The sequence below is a fragment of the Apium graveolens genome, chromosome 10, assembly GCF_009905375.1.
Source record: "Apium graveolens cultivar Ventura chromosome 10, ASM990537v1, whole genome shotgun sequence".
Taxonomy (NCBI): domain Eukaryota; kingdom Viridiplantae; phylum Streptophyta; class Magnoliopsida; order Apiales; family Apiaceae; genus Apium; species Apium graveolens.
This window is the reverse complement of record NC_133656.1, coordinates 199048825-199069740: the sequence shown is the minus strand read 5'-3', so window position 1 is coordinate 199069740 and position 20916 is coordinate 199048825. Positions and strand designations below refer to the sequence as shown.

The 20916-nt window shown below is 36.3% G+C and overlaps 2 protein-coding genes across 2 annotated transcripts; both read right to left on the bottom strand.

Moving 5' to 3' along the window:
- Nucleotides 1-3053: 3053 nt before the first annotated feature.
- Nucleotides 3054-3533, bottom strand: LOC141691588 (uncharacterized). Its single transcript, XM_074496357.1, has one exon. It carries the CDS (start codon nucleotides 3531-3533, stop codon nucleotides 3054-3056), a length of 480 nt encoding a protein of 159 aa, XP_074352458.1.
- A 906-nt stretch (nucleotides 3534-4439) lies between these two features.
- Nucleotides 4440-6767, bottom strand: LOC141692946 (myrcene synthase, chloroplastic-like). The gene is made up of 7 exons (XM_074497909.1): nucleotides 6654-6767; nucleotides 6313-6577; nucleotides 5844-6216; nucleotides 5507-5725; nucleotides 5269-5407; nucleotides 4933-5181; nucleotides 4440-4833 (listed from the first exon to the last, which is right to left on the bottom strand). The coding sequence occupies exons 1-7, from the start codon at nucleotides 6765-6767 to the stop codon at nucleotides 4540-4542; spliced, it is 1653 nt and encodes a 550-aa protein (XP_074354010.1). The 3' UTR covers nucleotides 4440-4539.
- Nucleotides 6768-20916: the final 14149 nt, after the last annotated feature.

Sequence of the window (20916 nt, the reverse complement as noted above, 5' to 3'; positions counted from 1 at the left end):
TCTTTTATCCTTTATTTTTAATAAGCCAACAAGACAATAACAACAAGTAAATTATAGTAGTTTTAAACTTAAAAGACCTAGCACTGTATATAGTATATCCGGATAGAATAGTTATTCATTATTTTTTTACAAATATGTATTTATTGGTTTATCACAAAAAAAATTAATGATTAGAGTCTCAAGATATTATTTTTTTCGATATCTAAACTACTTCCAAATCGAGGTACAAAATATAAAGTGAAATTAAATAAATAAATAAATAAGTTCGGATAAAGTTCGATTTGGCCTAATCTGACCCGCCTGCAAACCTAAAACAAGTCTCATATTTTAGAGGAAGTCCGAATCGCCTGGCCTGGTCAGCCCGATTTTAAAAAAGTCTAGCCCGATTTATTTTAAAAAAATCCATAATTTTTAAATTCTAATTAAAACCCGACCTGATAATTTTTTTTTATCTACAGACCCAGGCAAGGCCCTTGGAAAAAAAAATCAGAATTCCAAAATATTGTGATCATATTTGTGTTAGGCGTTAAAATTAAAATTTAATTATTTTTTAAAGTTCCTCGGAGGTACAATATTATTTTTATTGAATTTTAATTTTTAAAAGTCACCTAGAGATTTGAGGCTTGGCCAGCATGCTTTTGAATTTTTTTTATCATGCTTGTATATACAAGCATGGTTGTAAAAATCGGTAATCGGTACTAATCGGTTTAGATACCGATTAGGGATTAATCGGCAAATCGGGGATTAATCGGAGGGATTAATCGGAACAAAAATCGGATATATTTAAATATTTTAATAATATTTAATATATTTACCTTATTTATTATGAAATATATAATTAAATAAATAATTTATAAATATTAATCGGATTTTAAAACATAGATCGGCCAAATTTTTTTTAACAATTAATCGGAATTTTTTTTTAAAATGGGGGATTTTTAAAATACCGCCTACAAGTAGTATTGCTTTTGCGCGAAAAATCTTTACCATCACGCTCATCAGGCTCGCATGTTATTTATAGAGATTATCAAGCTTTTTTTGGCTCTGTTGTGTGCCTGGACCTAGACTATTAAGTTAACACTGTAATGAAGAACTGCTCAGCCGCATCCAACCGCTCAACCGTTCGTAATAGAATCGCATTTTACGGATAATCGTGAAACACGGATTGTTGTGGATTTAAATTTTAAAAACCGTTCATTCACGGTTTGGATGCAGTTTTAAATTCTTGAAAATCGCAAAATCGCAACCGCAACCACAACTCGCAACATATATTTATAATAAAATATATTTCCAAAAATGTAGTTGATATCGTATAAATTAATAAGTATACACATTTGTTAGCTAGTCTTATGTTAATATTAAGACTTCGTTTATAAAATTCAAAATCATTATAAAATATATGACCAAACAAATGAAAAATGTAATCAACATGTAATATTTTTTTTATCATTTTCTTTTCTTTCGCCTCCATATTTTTATATGTTTTTAATATCTTTACTCCACACGGAGTATTAGTTTGTATTTTATTTTTAAATGTAAATTTATCACGTAACTTAAACTTGGATTTAATAATATTCCAAATATATTGTTTTGCAAATTATTAATTATTTTAAAATAAGTGGATGAACCGCAAACCGATCCGCAATAACTGCAAATTCGCAACCGCAATTGACGCGGTTAACCGCCACCGCAAAATGAGGTTGCGGATGACAATTTTCTAATTCCGCTCTTTACGGTTTGATTCGACTTTTATCCCAAAACCGTCTGATCTGAACTGCGTACACCCTTTTGCGGTTGCGGATGACAATTTTCTAATTCCGCTCTTTACGGTTTGATTCGACTTTTATCTCAAAACCGTCTGATCCGAACTGCGTACACCCCTAATTTACGGTTAGGTTGGTTTGCAACCGGTTTGGATAATGTTTTCCTCTACATCTTGTATATCGGTAAAAGTAAAACACATTTTTGATAAAATTTGTGAGGGATGTCAACCTCATTTATCAAAAGAACGGGTGAAATAACAAATTCGTCACAAATTAAAATTAGATCTAGTTATCGAACTCAATAAACTTACAAAAGAGTCACTCAACTTCTTAAATTTTTTATTAAAGTCATCGCCATTACTAACGTTAAATATTAAAACGAAAAGCTGATGGAACATAACTACGTGGCTAATCAGCTCAACGAAATCATTTTAAATTATTCTACTCTCCCGTCCCAATATTTTTTTAACAAATAGAGTATTCGACACGTTTTTTAAGGTTGTTATCGATTATAATTACATAAATTATTTTAAAACTTTTTTAGTTGGAATAAAAAATAAATGTTCAAATTTGTATTCAAAAAGAAAATCTTATTATGGAATAATATTACAGAGGAGCCTTAAAATGCGTTTATATTATTTTTTTTACCTTTTACGTATTTTTGGCACGCACACACAAGTCAGGGGTATTTCGGAAAATAACCTCTTTATTCTTCGGAATGAGTGAAAGTCTGCGTACAGCTTAACCTTCCCAGACTCTGCTTTAACTGTGATATACTGGGTATGTTTGGTTTGATTTTAGCCTTAAAATGCGTATTAAACTCTCCATTTTAAATGTTATCAACTTACCGGAACTTTCAATTGTTAAGAACCTATGGAACAGTGGGAGTATCATTTAACCCACCTATTACCCATATTTCTTCGATATATATCTATCTCTAATAATACATGCACAAAATTTGATGTACAAAAAATTTATAAAATAATATAACATATAGTAAGTTATAATATTTTAATTGAATTATTTATGTGAATCGGGATCCATTTCAATCAATACAGTTAAACCTCGATTAAGTAATATCCGATAAAGTAATAACCTCGCTTAAGTAATAATTTTCATCGGTCCCAACTTGGGCCAATGTTGTAAAGTAATATTCTCGCTAAAAGCATAAGATAATAAAAAATTCGAAAGTCATTAAGGGCCCAAGTAATATGTAAAGTAATAATTCCATAATTATATATATATATATATATATATATATATACTGTATAATGTATATGATTACAAAATTTAATTCTTATTAAAATATGAATCTATTGTTGCTTGTTTCTTCTTTCCATCAAAGCCAAAATTAATCTCGTCCTTGACTTTATGTAAAGCAAAAATAACTCCTGGTATGTTTTGCTCGTGTTGTAACAAGTAATTGTTCAAAGTGGTGAGTGCTTGAAATGCTTCCTTTGATGACACGCTTGGGATGACATTGTTATCGTCGGGTTCAGGATCAGTCCCTTCATCAGTGCTCATTACCGACTCAATGATTTCTTCATCCGTAGGTGATTCCATAACCGCATCATTCTCGTTTGGATAGTTTAAGAGATGCTCGACATCCATCACATTCCTATATCGTAAATTAGAGATAACTTCATTTAATCCTTCGACACCTTCATTTATTTCTCCAAGTTCTTGTTCATCATTTTCTTTTGAACGAATCTTGCAATGCCGAAAACAATTTGCAATTGTGGTTGTTTTCACATCAATATTCCAAGCCATGTTAGCAAAACTAATAGCATTCAAGATATTAACTTTTTGGATATAAGTAATCATAATAAAAGTAATTTTAGATCAAATACATTGCATGTGATTAATTCTAGTTTTTATACGTACATTATATATTATACTGTACCACGTAAACATAAAAATTCGGTAAAGTAATAAAATATTACTTTATGGATAAAGTAATAAAATATTATTATATCGATAAAGTAATAAATTCGGTAAAGTAATATTTTTTCCCGGTCCCAAGAGTATTACTTTAAAGAGGTTTAACTGTACCTTCCTCGAGTTCATTTTGCATACATTTTTTGAACCTAGCGTTTTCCCTCTAAATATAGGGCACAAAGCGACAAACACATACATAAATTTCATGACAGACACACACATAAACATCACACCCCCACCGCTCTCTGGTTCATCTCTCTCAATCTCAATCTCTTTCTTGTTCTCCCCGATCTCTCCCCATCTTTCTGACCTCTAATATCTCTCTTTTTTCCTTCGAACCCAGCGACAACATCCCTGCTGCCACCATTGTCGGAGCCACCGACAATCGGTAACGGGCTCCGCCACTGCCTCCTTGACTCCCGAAACTATGATTAATTATAGCGTAAGTTAGTGTATCACCCCTAATCTCTACTATATGACTGATATTAGAAATGGGTTAATTGTGTTTTGAACAAATGTAATTACAAGTTGGGTTTGGATCAATAACCAGGTTTTTTAGTTTATCGGGTTATAAACCAACATGGCATCCATGATGTACAAATTAAATGACAGTCGGTCTATAAACAGCAAGACTTAACGGGTTTTAATGAAAGTTTTAATTAGTTGAATAATTCGGTTTAAAAGGTTTTTGAGTTTGATGACCTGATTGTAATGAGAAACTTATTTAATTACCGATACATTTAAAATCACCCAAACGCCAAACACAGTTCAAGTCTCAGCTCTTCACAAGAAATGATCAGAAACACGAGAACTAAGAACTTGCATAAACCACCTCGGCCTACAAAGGGATGGGCTGAACGATCAGTGAATACAGCGTATCCTTACTTCTACCGCCTTCAATACCAAATCCATCACCACTAACATAAATACAATGCGCGGACCTAGTAGGATTTAGCAGAACCTCAATGAAAGAGCGTGTCAAAGGCATGTCCTGAACGCGACACTTGTTTACTTGTGTCCATTTCTTCCTCACCAAACCCATCAATTCTTGACGTGCAACTTCTTCACTAGCTCCATTATCATTCATGTAACATTGGATCGCCTTGGGAACGTCTCCTCTCGCTAACTCATCCTACACAACAACATGTAATGTTATATTTGTTTTCCTTTCTTGCTTTTAACATATGCTTTGTGAATTCATGTTATAAATATATAGCTTTGTTTTGCATACCGAGGAAGTGCCAAAATCTTCAACTGTTCGACTAATTATTGATGCAATTTTTAATATATCCGGCATAGACTCTAGAAACTCTAAGGCTTCCATGTTAATAGGATTTGTAGAGCAAATGTACGATTGAACCATGATGGTAACTTGTGCAATTGACCCTATTCCATTGTCCAGGTACTCTTGCAGTGTTGGTTTGTATCCAGTGTAATACCACCGTGCCTCCACCAGGTAAGATTTCAACAGATCAGCCCACTGCTCAACATAAAAGAAGTACTTAGAATTAGTATAACATGTGTTGGGAGAAGAAGTAATGGAAGAGAGCAAGTAACGAGTGATTACCACTTTTTTCAGGTGTGGCAAAACATTAAGGTTCTGCTTCCTCAAAGTGCGGTATACTTGTTCATGTACAAAGTTGTAAAGCAGAACAAAGCAAACCTTCATGTAGTCCGGGAGAACTTTTATGGAACTAATATCCCACCTAGAGTACCGATTTGATATCAGAAATATATATATATATATATAGAGAGAGAGACTATGTTCGAATGTGAACTAGCTAGGGAATCACGAAACCACAAACCTCTGGATGGCATCAGTGAAGAGTTCAAGTTCATCCAAAGTCCCATAAACATCATAAACATCATCTATAGCTGAAATTATTTGTATTTGCTTAGCTAATTCCATTCTGCAATATCCAAACTGTGGTTCTGGACATATTCCCACGCTCCATACGAAAGATTGCACCAGCCTATCTCTAGTGAAGCTCAGTTTTTTGGAAAACCCTGTTTTCTTCCACCACCTACAGCAATTGACAGAATGATAAAGAGAACGATGCAAACAAAACAGTTCTGAGAAAAGTCTGCTGTACACAGCTGTTCAACTAGAATGTACTTGTAAAAATACGAGAGCACGATTACCTTGACACAATTTTAAGTTCCTCTTGGTAGAAGCCTTGCACAATGTTGTAGTCTAACTTAGCGAGTTCTAGTAATGCAGGATTCATGTTATTACTTGTTTCGTACAAATCTATTGACCACCTGGCATCTAATCTTGGCATCCTCCAATTTAATGGAAGCTCCAAGGCTCGTCTCACTTTGATGCTAAGATTTGGGTCGGTTATATAGTCTAAATGCTTTTCAAGTGTTGTAGATGTAAAGCCCCAGGCAGCCTCAATTAAAGACTCTCCTTCCAAGGAGAAGAAGTAAGCTTCGTACAAACTCAAAATTCCTCTGGTATCTTCACAAACACAATCTTTAAAGCTTCCATCCTCCATAAAACTCTTGAAAACATCTTTACAATAAATAAAAAAAAAGGGAAAGTTAAATAGAGAATAACAGAGTACTTCACATGCATATCCAAATAGATATCGAAAACGATATAAGAGACCTTGTGATACATTAAATCCATGTTGCCTGAGAAGTCTGAATTCGAGAGCAACAGCATGCAAATCCTTCCTATCCAACGTCTCCTTACTCTGATCCTCGTAAATCTTTGTCAAGGTACTCTTTATTTCTTGATCGAAACGATAACCTAATCCAAGTCTCTGCAGGTTATCAATCAGCTCAAGCTGATCTAAAGGCAAAGTAACATTATTCAACATCTCTAACACATTTCCTTTCAGCTCATTCACTCTCCCACTAAATCGTTCTTCCTGTTGCATACAAAACCAACTGAATAATATCGTAAAATTATGGTAATCGAAAAAGAAAAAAACAAAGAAACATTACAGTGTAATCAGTGGCCAACTTCTGCACAAAATCGTCGTTCCATTTACAAGATTTGTAATTCCCGGATCGCCTTGTGACAGGTAGAGGATGATCGTTAACTAAAAGAGTGCTCATCTTTCTTAGTTGCCTTGTAATAAAAACTATATAAAATGTGCACTTCCTTAGTTATGTTGACGAGAATGTTAGATTTGCTGATCTATTTATAAAGAGGAAGCTTCCCTTTGCCTAGTCTTAAAGGAAGATGCATGCCCCAAATTTTTATCCCAAAATTTCATTAAAATTGTGCATTTAAATTTTGGGTATTCTAAAATTTTTCTTGTTAATAATGATATAAAGCCCCATATACGTATCATATCGGCCCCAATTAATTAAAATTCGTCATATATTAATTTTATATCCTTTATTAAAAGTTTGGGGAATATTTTTTGGGAACACAGTAATACTCTTTCATCGACTTCACTTGCACCTGCCACTGATTGTAAACTATTCAAACAATTTCCTTTTTCTTTGTTATTTTAAATTAAAAATAGATATGAGTTCAAGTACATAATTAGAATTCTTATAGATTTGGTTGGTTTCAGTTCTTATCGATTCAATTTTGGTTACAAAACAGGACAAAATAAAAATGAAAAAATATTACAAATTAAATAAAAAAAATTAGTTAGATTGAGAATTTTGTAATAAGACAAGGTAATACAAGGTAAATTATGAAATGCAAAATGCTAACATAATTACCATGAATACCACTTCTTCGAGGTAAATAAAGTCATGCACGCCTGTCATCTTACTTAGAGTTAGAATAGATGATAAAAAAACATGCAATTATAAGTTTCATAGATGTACTGATGCAAAGAATCCAGCAAAAGAAGAAACACAGTACCAGTCCTTTTCAACTGGACTGTCATTGTATTATAATTATGCATGCACGGCCAATTCTAGAGTTGACGGTCATTACTATTTACAAAAGAGCGCTGATCAGGAGGGTACGCTAGTTCGGTGTTGACGGAGGAATTTGGGAGCAATAAAATCTGAGGTTCGTAGCCGGAAACAAGATCTGTGATGGCGGTTCTTTGTCGGAAACGTGAACAGTAATCGGTGGATCCGATGAACAGTATTCGTCGAAAAATATGAACAGTGTTTGGTGGTAATGATTATTGGGGGTTGAGATTGCTTAGGGTTAGTGGTGGCTCATTTGCGCTCTCGCTTCTGACCCTTTACAATTTGTCTACGTACCCTTATTTATAGGGGATCAAGCCCACGTAGTTCTTGGGGAATAAGAAACCTAATGGGCTTAGATTTCTTATCTCGAGGCCCAGTAGGAAACCCACTGGAAACCGTCTTCTACTAGCTTTAGGAATGTCCGCCGATGAGGCCCAACCACAAAGGCCCAAGGCTCGTCCGTGGCTTCAAGACTTCATGGATAAGGCATCTCCCTGACCAAGGATAACCCTCCGCTACCAGCTGTTTCTCTAATCCGCAAACGCAGCTATAGCCGTGGTTCACCCCAAATGTTGGACGCATCTTTGTCCCTCGATAAGGAGCCCCTGCCAGATTACAGGACAAGTGATCCTAAGCTTTTGGGTGCAAAGTGCAGGATACTCCAAAGTCTCCCAACGAAGACACCCGTTGACTACAGATACAGAGCTCCCAAAGCACACACCAGATTTCACCCCACATCCCCAATGAGGACACCCATTGACTACAGGAGGAGGCCTTCAGTCCAGGCATACCCCTGAAGGTCTCTGACCACGGACACCGCCTTTCCTGTAGATATGCTATAGGAAGGAGTTCTTCAATAGAGTACCTGCACCAAATAAGTTAGTAATAATAATCTCCATCTTTCTTGAATCTTCCACAGAACCTATCCAAGTAATCCTGTTGAAGTCCTATCCAAGCCATCTCTCTCACTTAGGGCGCGCCCTAAGGCTCACCATAGGAAGGAATTCCTCACCCTTTCTTCAACAATTGGGCGCGCCTCCTCACTATGCTCGAGGGCGTGCCTCTAATGCATGGTCAACCACAACTGTCAATCAATCATTTAGTCCATGGGGCGCGTCCCGACTATGCAAAGGACGCACCTTCTTTCCTTTCATGGAGAGATAATCTTATCTGTCCCTCAATTTCAGGCATCCCTTCTTCAATTTTGCCTATTTTATTAATCTAAAACCTGAATATTGTTTATACCAATTTTCGGGCATAACAACTACCCCCCAAATTCCATATGTGATTAAAAATGGGATTGGAATTTCTCTTCATCTTTAATAAAATCTGTATAAACAAACTTCCCAATACTACCTACTGGGCACGCCCTAAACAGGGCTTGATGTGCTTAAAGTTCTTATTTTCGTGCATTCTGAATTTTAAATTGCTGTCAATATTATGAGGCGCACCTTCAAGAGGGCGCGTCCTAAAATTTGAATTAGTTTGAAACGGTTCCCCTATTTATTCGGAAATCATGCCTGACATGATTGACGTGATTTATTTTTAACAGCTGTCACTTTTTCAGCTATAAATATCAGCCACATCTTTTCTTTTTACTTTTACTCCTTCTCTCTCACTTTTCTCTTCTTCAAAAACTCACCACACCGGCGGGAAGATATTTTTCCCGGAATCAACCTCAATCCTCCACCGTTTCTTCAATTTTTTCGACTCATCTCTTTCTCCAATTAAAAAGGTACACCCGAATCTTTACATTTATGAGTTTCGTCTATTAAATCCTTATGCATGCCACAAAACTGTTCATCTTCCATTTCTTGAATGTACATGTTTTTGTATGTATCTGTATATATATAAGTGTATACATCTGTGTTTGCCTGTCCAGATCCAAAATTGTAGGATAATCAATTTCACATTTGTATTTTTGAGAATTTCAATCATTAGTGCCCTTATGCCTTAAAAATCATTACTTACAATCTGCACATGACCATCTCTGTCTTTAGAATCCGCCAGCAACTTAGGACGCGTCCTATTTTTAGCTTCTTATAATCTGCACACGACCATAACAGGGCGCCCTTATTGTAGTTAAACACATCCTTTTAAATAGACTAGGATTTTCTTTATGGCGCGCCTTCTCATGATAAGGCTCGTCTTTTGTTGTGATAGGATAATTTTAAGCCCATCCCTTTTATTAGAGCATGATATCTTTTCAATACCCTCCTTTCATTGCTCTAATTTCTGAACTGGGCGCGCCTTCAATCTTTTTTCATTTTCTTGACAGCTGGAAAACGAGGGTGCGTCCTCTCCTTTTCACCCATTCAAGGATTTCCTTACTAATTTGGGAATCTACTCGCCTCCAGGCACCTACTTCGACCCTCAGCCTCCAAATGCCCACCATATTCCTGAGTTTCTTAACCGGGTGACGCTCCTTCTTCAAGATTCCAAAAAAGGTACCCTGATGGCGGAGTCTTCAAACAGTTCTTCCACAGACAATATTCCTTTATCCCGTAGACATGGGAAGCAAAAACTAATCCAAAAAGAAAGATCCCCAGCTCATACTAGCACAGAATTAGACGATGACAACTGGTTCGAGAGTTTGAATGCTGACAGATATAGAGGTGTTGAAAGGGGTATCAACGTAGACGCAGGGCCATCCAAAGTCTCCTATAGGGCTGTCTCTCCAAGCCTATCTCCACAGAAATCACAGGACGCGCCTACTTCTCCTATTTCTGAGGGCGCGCCTGAAGGAAATGTTTCGCCCCTTCATGATAAATTAAATTTCTTTGATGAGGACTCTTTCCAATTTTCCACCTCTCCTGAGCCTTCTCTAATCCCCTTCCAGCACTGGGAAGTTTCTGACAGTTAATTAGACTTTGACTGGAATGAATTTGAACCATGCAGTGAAGCTGTGAAGAAACGCTTTAGGAAAGAGCATGGGAAGCTTTTCTGCGTGGGCCTATCCTCAACCTGTTCAGATAAGCAACTAGAATGGCTCATGGACTTTTATGATATGGAAGGCATATGGGCGCGCCCTTTAAGCATGATGCGCCCCCATATTTTCAACTTTGGGAGAAACTTCAAGATCCCTAGGATGGTAACCAGCCCTAAGTTGGTATCTTTGGGTATAGGCGCGCCCTTACATCCCTATCTTAGGGAAGTGATAGAACTTTACGACGTGGCTCCACTCCAACTTTACAGCTACAAATTTATTCTGGCTCTGTTCATTCACTACACGGACCTGGGTTTTCCTCAGCCTACAATGGCTGAAGTCACTTATTTCTTCAACCTGAGAAAGTCTGTCCACGGATACTACTACTTGGTTGCAGACAAACAACATAATAAGAAAGGTTTCTCCTCTGGCAAGCTCAGCCATGAAAAAGGCTGGAAGGAAAACTTCTTTTACTTGTATGATGTTCCCAGATTAAGAATAAGATTCAACAAGTCACCAAGTAAGGGAACACCCTTTCATTCTCTTTTCCCTATACTATTTCTATGTTCCTTTTTCCTTTTTTACATCCTTATTCTTTTTAAACAGACCAGTGGCCAAACCACTTAAGGGTGAGCCCAAAAAATGAGCTGAAGCCCTTCTCAGAGTGGCTGCTGACAGGTGGAACCTAAAGACCCTAGTCACTAGGACCAATTTGATGCGAGTCAGAATCCTTTCTGACCAAGTAGGAACGAAGTGTAAATACGTAAAATTTAGGAAATGTGCCCCTGTTTCCCGTGACATTGACCTAGATAGTGAAGAAGAAGCTGAAGAAGAAGAAGATGAAGCAGAAGAGAGCTCTTTTCAAGGCCAAGACCCTTCAGGTTCAACCATTGCAAAGTCTAAAGGCGCCCTTGCCATAATTGGCGCGTCCTAGCTTCCTTTCTGTTAGCTTTTGTATTAGCATACTAGATATAAATTCCTGTTAGTATTGTTAAGCTTTTCGCCCCTTAGGGCGCGTCCTTTCACTCTAGGCGTAGCACTTTATACATTTTTATCAATGCTATCTTTATCAATTGCCTTTATTCACTGCTTTGTTTAGCACACCTAATTGTCACGTTTAACTAACATGTTCTATGTTTTATACAGAAATGGCTCCTCCAAGAATCCCCAAATCCTTCGGGGCGCGCCCTGGTGATAAATCTAAACTCAAGCCGAAGAGAGACGCTCCTTCAGCACAGGCATCCATCCCTACTCCTACTCCTATCCCTCAAACTGCTCCTATCCCAAAAAGGCACATAATCGATCTAACAGAGAAACAGGGCGCGCTTAAAAGGCCCAGAACAGAGGGCGCATGTTATGCAAGACATGCCTGTATCATAACAAGACTAAGTCATATTGACAACTCTAAGATTAGTTGTATTGTAACCTTAATCTGTAATTTATACTTGTAACACTTAATGTCAGTAAAATATAAATGGAGCAGACTGGAGCATTTTTCTCTAAACAGTGTCAAGCCTAAGAATTCTATCTGGAAGAAGATCAAGAAGGTCATGCCTCAGAAGAATTATGAAGAAGCTTGGAGTTGAATAATTCTGCTTGGTGAAAAACATTCTAAGTCAAGATCTCTGCAATTAGTGTTATAGAGAAGCCATTCGAGAACTCAGAAAGACCTATCGAGAACTCAGGAATTGTCTATCGAGAACTCAGGAAATGCTATTGGAGATATCGATAAGTCAGATACCCATTTGAGAACTCAGAGATATCGACAAGTATACATTCATTAGAGAACTCTGAGTTATCGATAAGCTAAAGTCCATTAGAGAACTCTGAGTTATCGATAAACCAAAATTCACTAGAGAACTCAGAGTTGTCGATAAGTCAAGTCAACAATGAAATTTCAGAGATATCGACAAGCCAACATGCCTATCGAGATGTCGAGTTCTCTACAGCTTAATTGGAGATCTCGAAGTGAAGAAATTTCTCTAAGTATAGAATTGCAGAACAGTTCAATATCCAAGGTTGCAAATCAACAAACAATTCACACAGCTGGATTGAAAAGTCTACAAAAAGCAGCTTGAGAGATGTGCAAGATTAATGGTGAAGATTAACTTACAAAGGAGGATCAACCAATACACAGTGGATGAAGATATGCCAATCTAGATATGGAAATCTCACTTTTCCTTTAAATAGAAGTGATTAGTGACATGTTAGAAAAGTGATTAACACTTCTTATTGTTCACTGTGTAAACCAAAGTTAACTATCATATAAAGTTAAATGAGGTCCTTTGTTTAAGATGAGACTGAATAGATTAAAAATTGTAATTCTCTCTCAAGAAAGAAGCTAAGTTCTAAACCAAGAACTTAGAGATTTTGTAGCAAAACACTGCTTGATTTTTAATATAAAATTAAGTGAGTTTTGAAGATCTTTGTTTTACATATTTGCATTGTTATTTATGTTTAACATCTATTCTACAAAATCATGGATAACAACCAACTGCTAAACCCAAAGTCGATCAAAAAGTAAACATTTAAGCCAAAACACATTAACCCCCCCTCTGTGTTGTATTCATATCTAACAAGTGGTATCAGAGCAAAATCTGAAAGTAAACATATTAGATCTTGGAAAAATGAATACACAGAAAATCAGTAGTATCAAGATTCCTCCCTTTGATAAGGCCAACTACACTTTATGGAAAAAGAAAATGTTGCTGTTTATAAGAATGGCCAATCACCTTTACATTCAGATCCTCAAGAATGGGCCCTTCACTCCTATGGTTAGAGTTGAGGAAACCACAGATGGAGACATGGTTATTCCAGCTCATTATGCTCTCAAGGATGCCTCTGAGTATACTGAAACTGAAACAGAGAAAGTTTCCCTATACAGTGCTTTCTAACTGATACTAATTGAGTCACTTGACAATGTAATGTATAATAACATTGTCAACTGTGACACTGCTAAACAGATCTTGGAAAAGATTGAGATACTCTGTGAAGGAACTGAGGAGGTTAGGTCAAATCAAAGAAGGATATTGATTTCTCAGTATGAGGGTTTTATGGCTAAACCAAAGGAAGGTATTACTGATGTGTTTAAAAGGTTTAATAAGCTGATAAATGACTTGCAGCTTCATGATAAATTTTATGATGTTGAAGAAGTGAATTTGAAGTTCTTGCTTACTCTCCCTGATCATTTGGAATAAAAGATCTCTGCAATCAGAGAAGGAAGGGATTTGAGTAGAATCACACTGGAAGTGCTCTACGGGATTCTGAAAACTTATGAACTTGAAATGATTCAAAAGAAATCATTAAGGGCTGGTCAAGGATATGTAATGGATGGCTCAAGCGCACTGATTGTGAATGATGGCGAGACCTCTAATGATGAGCAAAGATCCCAAACTCCAGAAATTTCTACAAGTGAGAAAAGAGTCAATGACACTAAAGAGCAAGTCATACTGGAATTGGATGAAGAAGATGAGTTCTACACTCTTGATGAGCTTGATGAGCTAGACAAATCAATGGCTTACTTGGCTAGAAAATTCTCTAACATTAGAGTGAAGAAACCAAGATTTTTCAAGAGCAAAGGACAGTCCTTCAACAAAGACAACAGCTGGAAAGGAAAAGGGAAGTACACTCCTGATAGCAAAACTGGCTATAAAACTGGATCCGTTGATAGATCAAACATAAGGTGCTTTAACTGTGATGAGTTGGGCCATTTTGCTACAGAATGTAGGAAACCCAAGAAGGCAAAGAAAGACAAAACCTATCTTGAATTGGAAGCAAAGTATGATGCTCTTCTAAAGAAGCAACAAGGGAAAACTTATATTGCTGAGGGCAAAAGCTGGGATGATTCAGATAATGATGAAGATGAAGATATTGGAAACTATGCACTCATGGCCTTGGAGCAAGGAGATTCTTCATCTTCTAAATCACAGGTACCAACTCTTACCACAATTAATTTAAATGTGAGTCAATATAAGGAAACTGTTGAAAAGATGAGCACATAAATGTTCCACATTCATACAAGCATGGTTGCTGCAAATGAGGAAGTTAGCAGATTGAAAAAGATCAATGAAAAACTTGAGAGTGAAAAACAAGAGACTGATTTGTTGCTGGTTGAGCTTGATGCTGCTAAGCAAGAAAATGCATACTTAAAGAACAAATTAAAGTGTGCAAGTGAAATTGAAGCAGTATTGAGAGAAAGGCTGGAGAAGAATGAAGTGAAGCTGAAATCTTCAAAAATGCTTCTGAGTTGATTGGACAATATCATGAAAAGAACAAGCCATGTGCAAACATTGCCATTGGTCTTGATTATGAGGGTTTGAACAACAAAAAGAAGTCTGACAGTGACAAAGAAAAATCAACTGAAACTGAGAATGTTCCAATTATTTTGAAGAAAGTTGAATCACCTTTGTTCAAGGCATGTGAGGTGAACTTCAGTGAAGAAGAGTTGATCATCAAACAAGAGATAGCTGATGAGGACAAGGAAAAGAAAAATAATGAGACAACTCAGTCTTCCATCTCTGTTGAAACACTAAAAGCCAATCAAGAAACTAAGGAGCCTGTGAAGGAGATTAAAGCTGAAGAGGTCAAAAAGAAAAAGAATAATAGAAATGGAAATATTGGGATAAACAAAAGCAATAATTTTTCTTATGTTGCAGATGCTCCTAGAAAGAGGTGTGAGAATTGTGGATCGATGAATCACTTAACTCACCTTTGTAAAAAGATTGTTAGCAATCCACCTGAAGGAGTCTGCAAGTACAATGAAGCTAAGGCTAATGATCCCTATTCATTCTGTGACAAGTTTGACTGCATTCCCTGCAACATGAAAGTGATGAAGAGTTGCCACAAATTGAGAATTGATCTCATAGAATCAAAAGTTGGTTCTATATCTACAAGGGAAAATACTCAACAGTCTATGAATTCCTTTTTATCTAAAATTTCTCATTCTACTTCTGCAAAAGCAGTTAACAGGAAGAAAGTGCCCAACACAACTTGGGTAGCTAAACACACTTAATCCTCATTGTGTGCAGGGCAAAGGAAAGAAGGTCATATGGATCATTGATAGTGGATGTTCCAGGTATATGACAGGTGATAAGGCCCTGCTATCACAATTTGAGGAGATGACTGGCCCTTTGGTGACCTTTGGAGACAACAACAAAGGATTCACAATGGGATATGGCAAGATTGTTTCTGGAAATATTGTCATTGAAGATGTAGCACTAGTTGCTGGATTAGAAGTAAATCTTCTAAGTGTTAATCAATTTGCAGACAGAGGTTTTCAAGTTGTTTTCAACAAAGAAGATTGTGCTTTTATTAGCAAAAAGACTGGTGAAATTGCTTTTAAAGGAGTAAGAAAGGGAAGCTTGTTTGTTGCAGACTTAGACTCAACAAATAAGGATGGAGTGTGTTGTTTCTACACCAAGGCATCAGAAGAGCAAAACAAATTGTGGCATAAGAAGCTATCTCACTTGAATTTCAAAGCAATCAACACCTTAGTCAAGACGGAGCTTGTGAGAGACATGCCCAGTCTGGAATTTGCTCAACTGGAAGTTTGTGAAGCTTGTCAGAAAGGAAAAATGAAAATATCAAGTCACAAGTCAAAATCTGTGAATTCTATAAGTGCACCTCTGCAACTTATTCACACGGACTTGTTTGGGCCAGTAAATGTCATGTCCATTTCAAGGAACAAATATGCCCTTGTCATGGTTGATGATTTTTCAAGATACACTTGGGTTGAGTTCATGTACTCTAAAGATGAAACTCCAAACATTATAATTGAGCACATCAAGAAAATTGAGAAGCAAGCTGAAGGAAAAGTTAGTGTGAAAAGATTGAGGAGTGATAATGGAACAGAATTCAGAAACTCAACATTAAGTGAGTTCTGCAAAAGCAAAGGCATTGTTTAAGAATTTTCAGCAGATAGAATACCTCAACAGAATGGAGTAGTTAAGAGGAAAAATAGAACATTGGTTGAAGCTGCTAGAACCTTGCTACAAGATGCTCAGTTGCCAACTAGTTTTTGGGAAGAGGCTGTTAATACTGCATGCCACACTCAAAACATATATCTCATCAACAAAGCTCATGGAAAATCACCTTACTCAATCATGTCTAACAAGAAGCCTACAGTGAAGCATCTACATGTGTTTGGAAGCAAGTGTTATATTCTAAAAGACAACTCTGAATATGTGGGAAAATTTGACTCTAAAGTTTTTGAAGCAATTTTTCTGGGATATTCATTGGAAAGAACAGCCTACAAAGTTTATGTGATTGATCAAAAGAAAATTATGGAAAGCACAGATGTGACTTTTGATGATTACAAGTGTCTAGGCTTGGAATGCCTTGATGTAAATGATACTGAAGCCCTTGCATTTGAGAATCTTGTTAGTCCCTTAAAAATATAGCAAGAATTACAGAAGGGGGGTTGAATGGAATTCTTTATCTTTTTCTTGAAATAAAAATATTCAACTCGATTATAGATATATCTGTTTTGATTAGCACAATGTGGAATATAAACTTTAATGAATCAAAACCAGAGTAATTAAAAACAAGAGTGAAAGGCATATGTCATAGCCTACTCGTTTATTCGAGTATTTAACTCAACTCAAATAAGAATGTAATAAGTAAATAGTGGATCAAGCATCAGAGAGATCTCACAAAGTAACATCTGTCAAAGAATAAAGAAACATTGTTCATCTGCAGACTTGAAGATTCACTGGAAGAAGTTCAAGAATTTGATCATGCCTCAGTGATATAAATCAAGATCGTGGATTTAATCAAGTGACAGAGATCTCGTCGAGGTATCATTTATTACAAGGATTCAATCAGAACAACAAAGTCAAGACATGAAGAAACGTCACGAAAGTTAGTCACTCATGAACCAGACAGTACATCGAGGGTCAGCATTGAAGTGGCGGAATTGATTCATAAGTCTCAATGACTTTCAGAAGATTGTCAGAAGAATGGATGCTGCTCAGGATTAGTATTAATTCTCTATTAATTAATTAAGTCATATAATTTAATTAAGAAAATAAATTATATCTGCAAGGATTAATTTATTGTTTAATTGAATTAAATTGATTAATTAATTTAGAATTAATATTAAGGATTTTCAGAATGTTAATTGATTAAAATCTGTGATAATTCTAAAAAGACAACTGATTGTTCTAGTATGACAATCGGTATGACAATTGATAGTCATACCGAATGTCATGCTAATTCAGTTGATTGTATTGATAGAATTAGTATTTAGATTAAAATCAATTATTAATTCAGTAAAACAATTTCAATTGTACTACTATGACAATCGGTATGACAATCAATAGTCATACCGAAAGTCTTGCTAGTTCATTTTAATTGTCTTCCTAGCTCTAATAGATTGTCTCACCGAAAGTCATTCAAGCTCAAATAGATTGTCACACCAGTTCTCAACAACTTCGGCTGTGATTGTTTAAAAGGAAGCAGAAGACAATATCAAATAATAACTCAGCAAAAAACAGAGCAGCACACATACAGAACAAGAAAACACAGCAGAAAACAAAAGAAAATATTTCATCATTCATCTGCTTATTCAAGATCAAATATTCTAGTTTGTTAATGTTAAATCCAAACCACTAGAATTACTTATCTTGTTCTTGTATATCAATCTAGCGGATTAAAATCCCTAGAACTTAATCTCAAATCGCTTTTAGCATTTGATCTTTTAATTACAAAAATAGAAAAAGTTCATGTCGAATTTATTCTAAATTTGTAATAATTGATTTGAGATTAATCCCTTGTAATCGATACCGTAGTTGTAACACCTTTCAAGTTTAATAAAAGTTTTATTTAACTTGAATTTTGATTCACAATTTTATTCCGCATTTTATTCGACGAAACGGTATTGTTTGCATTCAACCCCCCCTTCTACAAACACATTGGGACCTAACAATTGGTATCAGAGCCTTCTGATTAACGTACAAATCAAGATCCTAGACTTTTGTGTTTCTTTCACTTCTTGAATTTTTATTCACTCAAAAATTCATTATGACTACACAAAAAGTTGGAACCGTTAAAATTCCACTTTTCGATAAAGAAAATTATGTGATGTGGAAGAAGAAGATGCTACTATTTTTACAGGTTGCTAATCCCAAATATTTGCAAGTGTTGAAGAAGGGTCCAAAAATTCCTATGGTTATTGAACCAGAGGTAATAGAGAATGATGTGGTGATCACCCAAGCGAGAACTTATGTGAAGGACCCTGAGGACTTCTCTCCTGCTGAAATAGAAGAAGCTTCCCTGGATGCTAGCCTTCAATTAATCTTAGTAGATTCCCTTAATCCCCTAATTAATAGACATGTGATGAATTGTAAAGATTCCAAACATATCTGGGAAACTATTGAGATTATTAATGAAGGCACAGAGGAAGTTAGGGAGAACAAACTAGAAATCCTAACCTCTGAGTATGAATACTTTAAATCCAATCCAGGAGAAGGAATCACTGAAGTGTTTGAGAGGTACAATGCATTGATCAATAACCTGAACATTAATGGTAAATACTATTCCATCAGGGAGGTCAACAAAAAGTTCCTTTTGACACTGCCAACTCATCTCGAACATAGAATCACTGCCATAAGAGAAGCAAGAGATCTGAGTGAGATTTCTTTGGAAAGGCTCTATGGTGTGTTAAAGACTTATGAGTTGGAGCAGATTCAGCAGAAGGAAGTTTACGGGAAAGGAAGAGTGGTCAGCACGTCTACTGCTCTGGTAGCTGATGAACAACAACAACAACTACCACTATATCAACAACAATCTCAACAGTCAGATAGAATGGTACAGTCCTCCAAGGTTGAAGATAATGTGATAGTAGCAGAATTTGATTCTCCTACTACAAATCAATCAGGAGATGATTTTTATTCCTTGGAAGAACTGGAGCAATTGGAGGATGAGTCAATGGCCCTGATTGTCAAGAGATTCTCAAATGTCAGATTCAAAAGGAATCCCAAGTTCAAGTACAAGTCCAATTACAACAGATTCCAGAAAGGTGGATCTTCATCCTCTAACACCAGCAGTGGTGGGTATAAAACAGGGATGGTTGATCGAAGCACCATTCGATGCTTCAACTGTAATGAGTTGGGACACTTTGCCACAGAATGCAGGAAGCCAAAACAAGCAAGGAAAAACTCTTATGATTCTAATCAGAAGAGTAAATCTGAAAGGGCGTACCTGGCAAAGGGAAGAAGTTGGGATGATACTGACAGTGAAGACGAAGAAGTTGGGAATCTTGCTCTCATGGCTAGTGATGCAAGCACCTCATCGTCAAGAAAAGAGGTAAAACTTTCTGATGCTGAAATGGTTTATCATCTAAGAGGTAACTTAGATTGTGCTCGTCGTGATAATGAATTGTTAAATCAACAAATCAAAGACCTTGAGAAAGAGGTCAATGAATTAAGACTTGTGCACATTAATCAAGATAAACTTAAAGACCAAGTATCTTTTCTAGAGAATAGAGTTGACTGTTATAGACAACTCGAAACTATTCTCAAAGACAAGATCACCGGTCTTGAGGCTAAGGTTAAAGCTTACTTTAATTCTTGTTCGAAGTCCAAAGAGTTTTACAATAAGCAAGCTGTTAATCAAACACATGGAATAGGTTATGATTACAATGCTGCTATTGGAAAATTAGGCATAAACTCCCCTCCTCATGTATGTGCTAAAGGCAGGGAAGTACCACATGTGCTTAAGGGTGTTGATGAACCCCTCTATAAGGAATCAATTGCTGAACCATTTGATGAGACCTCTTTTATTATTCAAGAAGAAATCCGTGCTGAAGATAATGCTAATGGGAAAACTGTCTCCAAGTCAAGTGTGTCAAAAGTTCCAGTCAAGGTTGTGAAAGCAACTGAGACTAACTCAGACACACATGAGTTGGATAGCACAAATGCCATGTCTACCATGCATAAGTTGCCTATTGTTAATCCTTCTCATAAAGCATGTGGTGTTCCTGATTGTATGTCTTGTGCTTTTAATCTGTTGTTTGCTTATTTTAATGGTAAGCATGCTTCTAATGATAAGACTACTCCTCGTCAGCATGTGAATAATAGAAAGCATGATAGGTCTAAGACTGCTAGTCCTCCTAAAGCTAGAAAGGAGACATTTGTGCCTAAGCCTAAACATAAATCTGATAAGGCTGTTTTAAAGGTCAAATGTTCAGTCATTGAGAATGTTGAGAATAGTGAAATTAAGAATGTTGTTTTGCCTGATAAAGGCCAATTTTACAAGTATGCCGGACCCAGCCAAGCTTGGGTTCCGAAGAAGTTCTAATCCATTTGTATTGCAGGGCATTAAACAGGTACAACCGGTAGTGTGGATTCTTGACAGTGGATCGTCAAGACATATGACCGGAGATAGAGCCCTGCTATCAAA

What these genes read in the sequence shown, in the direction of transcription:
- LOC141691588 (XM_074496357.1), bottom strand. Translation starts at nt 3,533, where the DNA reads ATGGCTTGGAATATTGATGTGAAAACAACCACAATTGCAAATTGTTTT.
- LOC141692946 (XM_074497909.1), bottom strand. Translation starts at nt 6,767, where the DNA reads ATGAGCACTCTTTTAGTTAACGATCATCCTCTACCTGTCACAAGGCGA. An exon ending in GAACTTAAAATTGTGTCAAG is followed by an intron (nt 5,726 to 5,843) that starts GTAATCGTGCTC and finishes CAATTGCTGTAG; the next exon opens with GTGGTGGAAGAAAACAGGGT. An exon ending in AAGATTTTGGCACTTCCTCG is followed by an intron (nt 4,834 to 4,932) that starts GTATGCAAAACA and finishes GTTGTTGTGTAG; the next exon opens with GATGAGTTAGCGAGAGGAGA.